Source organism: Sapajus apella, unplaced genomic scaffold (assembly GCF_009761245.1).
Source record: "Sapajus apella isolate SASKATOON/1434 unplaced genomic scaffold, GSC_monkey_1.0 scaffold60, whole genome shotgun sequence".
NCBI lineage: Eukaryota > Metazoa > Chordata > Mammalia > Primates > Cebidae > Sapajus > Sapajus apella.
This window is the reverse complement of record NW_022437000.1, coordinates 13184457-13193956: the sequence shown is the minus strand read 5'-3', so window position 1 is coordinate 13193956 and position 9500 is coordinate 13184457. Positions and strand designations below refer to the sequence as shown.

General features: G+C 48.4%; 1 protein-coding gene across 4 annotated transcripts in view; it reads right to left on the bottom strand.

The window, feature by feature from the left end:
• CUL4A (cullin 4A) overlaps positions 1 to 9500 on the bottom strand; it is a 55756-nt gene that overhangs the window by 30234 nt on the left and 16022 nt on the right. For 3 of the 4 annotated variants that reach the window (XM_032246292.1, XM_032246290.1, XM_032246291.1), the window contains 5 exons: positions 8757 to 8826; positions 7283 to 7356; positions 2758 to 2920; positions 2141 to 2230; positions 1007 to 1089 (listed from right to left, as the gene is read on the bottom strand). In XM_032246292.1, coding sequence (XP_032102183.1) covers positions 1007 to 1089; positions 2141 to 2230; positions 2758 to 2920; positions 7283 to 7356; positions 8757 to 8826 — 480 coding nt within the window. Of the gene's footprint in view, positions 1 to 1006; positions 1090 to 2140; positions 2231 to 2757; positions 2921 to 6585; positions 7006 to 7282; positions 7357 to 8756; positions 8827 to 9500 lie in introns of those variants that run through there. The other variant, XM_032246293.1, reaches the window with a different exon arrangement.

Genomic DNA, 9500 nt, shown 5'->3' with positions numbered 1-9500 from the left:
CATCTCTCTTCCTGTCTTCTCTGCTGAGTCCCCCCGAGTCCTGTTCTGCACATGGTACCATTTCCATCTCTCTTCCTCTCCATCTTCTCTGCTGAGTCCACCTCGAGTCCTGTTCTGCACATGGTATCATTTCCATCTCTCTTCCTCTCCATCTTCTCTGCTGAGTCCACCCCAAGTCCTGTTCTACACTTGGTATCATTTCCATCTCTCTTCCTCTCCGTCTTCTCTGCTGAGTCCCTCCGCGTCCTGTTCTGCACATGGTATCATTTCCATCTCTCTTCCTCTCTGTCTTCTCTGCTGAGTCCCTCCGCGTCCTATTCTGCACATGGTATCACTTCCATTTCTCTTCCACTCCGTCTTCTCTGCTGAGTCCCCCCAAATCCTGTTCTGCACATGGTATCACTTCCATCTCTCTTCCTCTCTGTCTCTGCTGAGTCCCCTTGAGTCCTGTTCTGTATATTCTATCATTTTCATGTCTCTCCCTGGCTTTCCCTCTGCCTCTGTTCTTGTCTCCCATCACAAGAATGGACACTCTGTGCCTGACATGCACGCTCACATAATCCCTCCTTTTTTATTTCCCTAACTACTCATCAACCTCGGGTTTACAGAAAAACAACAGCAGATGAAAAGAGAAAATCGAGTCACAGCACCATAAACAAAATTAAAGTGATACAAAATGTGTAGCAGAAGGCTTGCAATCAAAATAGCCTAATATTCAGTAAGACTCCATTAACATAAACAGCCCTTCTCAAAACTCAAAGATGCCCGGTATCTCAGCAAGATTTACTCCATTTAAACAATAAGCCATGACGAAGCACTGGGTAAAAAGTGTAATTTATAAATGCCAAATAATGACAAATAACATAAGTAAAATACGCTAGGTGCAAAAATACGCTTAGAAAGTACTGAATGAATTGACAAAGACACCCTTTATTTCAAGAACCAGCCAGGAGAACCTTCCAGCTATGGTGAAGATACGAACACTCGGTGAGTGAATGGTACTTACTGTGTGCTGTGGTCCAAGTAAGTGATTACTCGGTCTCCTTCTTCCTCTAAGCGTTTACTTACATGGTTAAGATATTCTGGAACCTTCCAAACAAAACAATTAAGCACATCAGTAACAAAAAGACTGCTGACATCATCCAAAAAATGGACACTTTGTTTTCCTTATATTTAATTTTTTTAAAAAGCAGCATATATATTCAAGTCAAATGTTAACACAGACTAATAGGGAGGGAGAGGTAGGGTGGAAGTGTGTGGGGGACAAGGAGAAAGGATCCTGATACTGACATCCATCCTAGAACAAGCGCCCAGGCTGCACTTCTTTGTCGTCCCTGATCGCCATCAAGTTTTGGGGTCTGTGCAGAGCCTCTTCCCATCCCCGAGGCCCGCATGGAGGTGAGCAGCACCTGGTAGGAGGGTGAGGTGCTAAACGGCAACCCTGACCGCACAGCTGGGTCAGCAAAAGCAAGTAAACAAGCTGGCTGTTCATGTGGGGACACCAAACATGGCTGCAGACCTCAAAGTACACCCACGTTTCCCAAGACAGCACAGGAAAGGTCTGAGACTCTGCCCTGGGTAGCTGCAGCCAGGTCCAGCATCTGACATGAAACTTCCTCTCCAAAGCCAGGATAACGGAACCCATGGCCAGGGTCCATTCTGGGCAGTAGCATGCGCCATTTGGGTGACAGTCCATGGGGCACGCTCCTTTACAATTTTGCTCTGCTGTTTGGGAAAGTGGGTACGCTTTTTGGGTTCCTATTACATGTTTTTTCACATGGCTTTTTTGGGAAATTTTTTTTCAGTGCTTCACACAAATAAAATTTTCACAATTTGTATTTATTTTTCATTTTTAAAACGCTCTCATGTTGCTTAAATTTGAGTTATTTTACTTATTTCAGAAACGATCTTACTGGCTTTTTACTTGTTGGGGGAGTGCAATAGTTTTTAAGTTAATGGAAACTAAATTCTTAGTATACTAAGAATGAAGCTCATTACTGGGGATTCTGGCAAGATTGCAGCCTTCAGGTTTCAATGAAACGTCTGCGTGTGTGTGTAAAGGCAAACATTAGGAAAGTATTCCCAGGTGCTCGTCCACAGAAATGAAGCTGGGGGATTCGGAAACATCCCATCACCTCACCTCTCTTTCCTGCATCAACCTTTGGCCTTCTGCAGCATATAAGCAATTAGTTTCTTCCAAAAATTTCAGTTCAAATGAGTCTTTATACACCTAAGAAATGAGCAGAGATATTGACCAATTTCAGTAAAGGAAACTATCTTTTCAAGTGCTAACACATCCCAGTTTCTGAGGAGACAGGCTGCCATGACCTGAACTTGGAGCTGCCTGTGGTCACCCAGCCAGCCCGGCTGCACTGTCCTTCCCAAGACAGCCAGGCAGTCCTTCCTCTGTCCTTTTCCTATGGTGCCTTGGGGTCATGCTGCACTAAACAACTTCGCCCTTTGTGTTTTGTGTGTGTTGCTAATACTTTCCTCCAGTGTGTCACCTGGTTTTGTCTCTGTTTGTGGTGTATTTTCCATGAAAAACATGCATTTTACGTAGTCATATTGATTCATCTTCTCTTCTGTGGCACCTGGTGTGGTGTTAGCTTGAGAGCCACTCGCCTCCTAGGGATTTTAAAAACTCCTACTTTCAACATGTTTTTGTGATTTCATTGTTTAACATCTTTGGTACAACCATTTATCCTGGAGCGAGGAGCTGGGTAGGTACCCGGGTATCTTCCAGCGCAGCGCGCTCACCTGCAGGTCGGACAGCATGCCCAGCAGGCTCCGCAGCAGGCTCCGGTCCACGGCCTCGCCGCTCCTCTCGCGCTCGATCAGCAGCAGGATTCCATCGATGGTTTTACTCTGAACCATTTTATCACTAATAATGTGGGTTCTGAATAGTTCTAATCCCATATCCCTGTACGACAGTAAGAAACAAGACGACTTAGCTTTGCTTTTTAGAAGTGATGGGTGAAGCTCCAACTATACTATTCAACATCATCAAAAAAATGTGAAATTGCTAATTCTCTACATCTAGATGCCAAGAATTCCTTTTTAAAAACGTCTTTTTGGCCAGACTAGTGTGCCTTGTATTTCCTTCCTTAAACAGGACTGCTCCATGTTCCTGGGGGCAGTCAGGCACTAAGACACTGCTAGGTCATGCATGCCACTGACAATAAAATTGGTATCACACAGTCTGCCACGGAAGCCCAGGGTTCTCACCACCTTCCTGGTGAGCGGCTGGAGACACTCAGGCTGTTGGGTACCACGACCCTGCCTGCCCCATCTGCCCCGCCCTGGCTCCATCTGCAGCAGCCCTCAGCGTGTACCCTCTTCCCCGTGTCCTTATGAAGTACATCCCAGCAGCTTCCCTTCCAGCCCTGGGAGCTCTCCTACCAAACGTTTGCTGCTTTCCTCTGAGAAGAGAACCATGTGGATTTCACAGTTCATCGCAGTTCTCAGCTCATGGCCTGAGGAATGTTAAGAACATGGTTCAACTGCCAGTGACTGTCCACAAAACCCATCTTATGGGCTCTGTGCTTTGCTTCAACACTCCTGCTGCCCCCAATGGCCAAGTGCTCCATTAAGGTGGGGCCAAAAATACAGGTGTTGGGCTCCAGTCAGAAATCCTGAACTGGCACCGCAAGGCAGGAATGGTGCTGGCGGTGGCAGTGGTAATAGCGGTGATGCTGGTGGTGGCAGTGGTAATGGCGGTGATGCTGGTGGTGGCAGTGGTAATAGCGGTGATGCTGGTGGTGGCAGTGGTAATGGCGGTGATGCTGGCGGTGGCAGTGGTAATGGCGGTGATGCTGGCGGTGGCAGTGGTAATAGCAGTGATGCTGGTGATGGCAGTAGTAACAGTGGTAGCACTGGTAGTGGCAATACTAATAGCAGTGGTGGTGTTGGTGGCAGAAGAGTGGTGATAGTGGTGTTGGCAGTAGCAATAGTGGTAGTGGTGGTGGCAGTAGTAATGGTGGTGGTGATGGCAGTAATAGTGGTGACAGTGGCGGTGGCAGTAGCAATAGCGGTGGTGGCAGCAGCAGTAATAGTGGTGGGCGGGTAGTGGTGGCAGTGGTAATGGTGGTGGCAGTAGTCATAGTGGTGGGCAGTTAGTGGTGGCAGTAGTAATAGTGGTAATGGTGGCAGTAGTAATAGTGGTGGGTGGGTAGTGGTGGCAGTAGTAATAGTGGTGATGGTGGCAGTAGTAATAGTGGTGGGTGGGTAGTGGTGGCAGTAGTAATATTGGTGGGCTGTTAGTGGTGGTAGTAGTAATAGTGGTGGCAGTAGTAATGGTGGCGGCAGCAGTAATAGTGGTGGGTGGGTAGTGGTGGCAGTAATAATAGTGGTGGGCGGTTAGTGGTGGTAGTAGTAATAGTGATGGGCAGGTAGTGGTGGCAGTAGTAATGGTGGCGGCAGCAGTAATAGTGGTGGGTGGGTAGTGGTGGCAGTAGTAATAGTGGTGGGCGGTTAGTGGTGGTAGTAGTAATAGTGATGGGCAGGTAGTGGTGGCAGTGGTAATGGTGGCGGCAGCAGTAATAGTGGTGGGTGGGGAGTGGTGGCAGTAGTAATAGTGGTGGGCGGTTAGTGGTGGCAGTAGTAAAATTATTGTATTATTGAGACAGAGTCTTGCTCTGTTGTCCAGGCTGGAGTGCAGTGGCATGATCTTGGCTCACCGGAGCCTCTGCCTCCCTGGTTCAAACGATTTTCCTGCCTCAGTCTCCTGAGTTGCTGGAATTACAGGTGCACACCGCCATGCCCAGCTAATTTTTCTATTTTTAGTAGAGATGGGGTTTCACTATGTTGATCAGGCTGGACTCAAACTCCTGACCTCCTGATCGCCCGCCTTGGTCTCCCAAAGTGCTGGGATTACAGGTGTGAGCCACCGCGCCTGGCCATAAAATTATTAATATTATGGTGGTGAGTGCCACACAGGTGTGCAGAGGGCCCCAGGAGCCACCTCAGTGGTGGAGATGTGTACCTCCCTTGACTGCCCACCGCAACGCCACAGGCCTCTCCTGTCCCTGGCGTGCTGCATGACGCCAGGTCTTCTGTGCACTTCACCACAGCTGGAGCAGGAAGGTGCAGTGGCCAGACTTGCAGGCTCCAGGCAGCTGCCTGTGTTTGAATCTTGGCCCTACTACTTGCTAGCTGTGTGACCCTGGGCAAGGAGCTTAACGTTTCTGTGCCTTTCCTTCCTTAACTGTAAAATAGGGATCAGATGTATTAGTTCCTGCCTGTGAAGCCCTTGAGGGCAGTGCCAGGCAGGTAGCCAGTACTCAGGGAGACTTAGGTCTCCACTTGTGTAACCCTCTACCCTGCTACTGGAATCTTCTCTTCAAAACAGCGGCCTCAGCTGAAAACCCTTCAGGGCCCTCATCAGCTTCATCCCCATCGACTCCCACACAGGCTGCTTCTGGTCATGCTGCCATCCTAGCCGTCCATGGCAGGAGATACCCGGCTTTGAACTTCCTGCTTCCTTCCTTCTCCTTCTTTCTTAGCTGCCTGACCACCCTTGCTCATTCTTCAAAGCACAGGCCAAGGTTCACCCTCAGCCCTCCTCCCCATCCCAGAGATGGACGAAGTGTGTCCACACCACGTACTGCCCACGCACACCTCAACCAGGATTCTTGTTATACTGATGCTCATGTTCAGGTTGCTAGCCTCTTGTGGTAGACTGGAGGTGCTATCATTTATTCTATGCTATAAACAATGTTTATAGTTTGTATGACAGTTATGGTATAAACTATACTAATTAAAAGTTTAGTGTTGGGCGTGGTGATTCACCCCTGTAATCCCAGCACTTTGGGAGGCTGAGGTGGGAGGATTGCTTGAGGCCAAGGGTTTAAGACCAGTCTCGGCAACATAGCGAGATCATGGCTCTACAAAAAAATCTTTTAAAAGTTAGCTGAATGTGATGGTCCATGCCTATAGTCCTAGCTAGAGGGGAGGCCAAGGCAGGCGGATCGCTTGAGCCTAGGAGTTTGAGGCTGCAGTGAGTTGACTGCACCACCGCCCTCCAGCCTGGGTTAACAGAGTGAGACTTGTCTCTAAAATCAATAATAATAATTTTTGAAAAGCGTTTACTATGGGCTGGACAACCCAGGCAGGGCAAGTTACTTTAACCTCTGGGTCCTAGTTTGTATAAAATAGGGATGATAATGGCCATGCCACACAGCTGTTCTAGGGATCAAATACATTAGTAGGAACCATTCCCTTGCACACAGTAAATGCTAAATAATCTGCTTTGATCACTTTCATCATCCCCAGTGTTTCCTGGAACACAGGCTGTCCTTTCTGTGCAGCACTTGCCTTCTCGTAGACCACGTGGATGTCTGGTAAGAGAGGTGTGGGAATTCCATAGGGAAGTCAGAAGGGCAATAGCATTAAGGGGATCAACAAGAACAGGGTATCCAAAATTGCACAGATACTGTGTAAAATAAGGACAAAAGACGCTTGCTGGATTTGGTAACTTGCAGGTCACTGACATCTCAGATGAGCAATCGCTGCATGGTGAAAGCAGGAATCACACTACCTCAGGTCAGCGTGCTCAGTGGGTAGGGGTAGAAAAAGCAACATTTTAGGTCATGAGAAGCCACAACATCACTTTTATGTTCCAATGTGAGAAGAATGAAACTCTACATTAACAGAGAACAAGACAAATCAGAGGGTGAGACTGGACACAGCTTTTGTCCAAAGTCGGCTTGCAGGAAGCAGCAGGACTCAGGGGTGGTCACAGAGGACACACAGGCATCAGCAGAGGACACGTAGAGGTCAGTGGTTGTGAATGCTGCTGAGGAGGGGCCCCAGAACCCCTAGTGCAGACAGTTCCCAAAAGATGATGGACGATGAGAGCTGTTTATGTGCTCAGGAGGCCGGGAGGCTGAGCAAGCCATTCTGAGGGGGCCGCAGAGCCTCGGGGCAGGGACCCCATGGACAGCAGGCGGTCTTCCTCAGAGTTTCAACTGCAATGCTGGAAAGAGCTGCGCCTGGCTCAAACTCCAGCTGTCAGAGAGAAACCAAGGCCCTCCCTCTCCACCCTCATGACCAAAGTCAGCCACCTGTCCCAGCTTCCCACTCCACTCCTCGCTGCTCGCTAGACACCTGGTATTTCAAGGCTAAGACCCACCTGGACTCCTATATTCACTTTAACAATTTTGGCTGAAGAAAAGAAGGCACAAGTAATCATACATGCTTTACCACCTTAGCCCACTGAAGGCACGAACGGGACGGAAGGTGTCAGCCGCAGGGGAGACGCAGCTCTACAGACAAGGACACTCACCAGATGGAAGGCAGTGTGGAGTTCTGAAGCACGTAGGTGCGGTCCAAGAACAGGAAGATGCTTCTGATCATGATCTGACCAGCAGAAAGGAGAACCATTTACTTAGGAATTCTACTAGCAGAATCTTCAAGATCGGGCCTTTTGTACTCCATGCTAGCTGTCTCAAATCTAACAACTGCTTCCTGAGGGGAAGATGCTGTACACCACCCTCAGGGTTGATTTGTTTTCTCAAGTTAATTTTGTCCCCTTGGTATGTGATTTTCATCTCTTTGATACCGTAAATCTGACTGTAGAGATTTTAACACACTTAGCCTAAAAGGATATCTTTTTGTTTGTTTGTTTTGAGATGAAGTCTGACTCTGTCGCCCAGGCTGGAGTGCAGCGGCACGATCTCGGCTCACTGCAACCTCTGCCTCCCAGGTACAAGCGATTCTTCTGCCTCAGCCTCCCGAGCAGCTGGGACTACAGGTGCTCACCACTATGTCCAGCTAATTTTTGTATTTTTAGTAGAGATGGGGTTTCACCATATTGGCCAGGCTGGCCCTGAATCCCTACCCTTGTGATCCACCCGCCTTAGCTTCCCAAAGTGCTGGGATTTACAGGGATGAGCCACTGCGCCCAGGCCTTTTTTTTTTTTTTTTTTTTAAGATATCTTATGTTCAGCCAAGGCCTAACGGACATCTTTTAAATTTGGTCATTTTTTTACTGATGTGGTACATCTTACTAGATTAGGGAGACGCACTAAACTTTAAAACAACGAGTTCCTGGTACATGATGAAGCTCTTGGACACGTCTCTGTCTCAGTGCTGCGAGCAGAGTGAGGGGACGCAGGATACGCTGCTACCTGTCCTGTGCTCCTACCATCAAGCCCACTACCTGGCTGGGGAGACTTGCTGAAACATCTTACCAAAACCTTCCCAACAGACACTTGGCGAGCTCTAGCAGCTAGCTGCCAGGTGTCTGGCCCAGAAGTGAAATACACCCATCATCTCCTACTTACCTCATTTAGAAAACAAAAGATTTCAACCTACTTGGGAAAGCTATTAATACTACCTTTTCTCTCACGTAAGTAATTAATAGCCAGGTCACACTGAAAATTTATACATGAAGTCAGAGCCAATACATCTACAAAGCCTAAGACGTTGGCTGTACAGCTGCAGTAAAGACCTGGGATTCAGGCTTGATTTTCAGGAGTATGCTGTGCTTTAAGAGACATTTACAGACCCACTCAGGCATCTAAGAATCCTGTTACCACTGCAGGCTCTGATTGTGGACCTGAAGGCCAGCAGAGTAAGCAGTGCCCTCCCACAGGAGCTGAAGAATTCACCTTCCTTGCTTTTCTCATTGTGCTGTTCAACTACAGCACTAACAGACAGTCCTAGACAGAACTTCTATGTCTCAGCTCTCAATCATGCGGGAGGGAAGATCGATGAAGCCATATTTTGATTAAGGAAAAAAAAGTTAACAAGCTTACCATTTGTCTGCAGTGGTCCTGCCAACACGTGTTAATCTTCTTTAAAAATACAACACTATCTAGTGAGTCTGTAGACACCTGCTAAGGAAAACTTGCAAAACACTGGCCAATTTATTACAATTTTAACCCCTTGATTTCAGCTACCCTCTCCACTGAATACTACACATCATTTAGTAATCGAAATTCTGAAAGGCTGTGCTATTAGTCTTGAATGTTCATGTCCCCCCTCAAAATTCACGGGCTGAAACTCTCACTCCCGAGGTAATGGTGTTAGGAAGTAGGGCCTCTGGGAGGTGATTAGGTCATGAAAACGGACAAGCCTCAAGAATGGGGTTATGAAAGAGACCCCAGAGACCTTCCCACCTCTTCCAGCACATCAGGATGCAGTGAGAAGGTGCTGGCTGTGAACTAGGAAGTGGGGCCCCACCAGACATGGATCCTGCCAGTGCCTCAACCCTGGACCTCCAGCCTCCAGAGCTGTGAGCAAGAGATTCCTGCTATTGATGAGCCACAGCCTATGGCGTTTTGTTACAGCAGCCCCAGTGGACTAAGACAGACGAGAAGTTCAATTATGGATCTCGGCATCTCATCACCGACATGCACTCAGCCTGCCGGAGCTGCCTTCCCTTCCCATGGCCACGCCTGCCCCTCCCTCTCCCTCTCCAGCCTCCCTTCCCGTGGCCGCACCTGCCCCTCGCTGCTCCCTCTCTAGCCTCCCTTCCCCGTGGCCGCACCTGCCCCTCC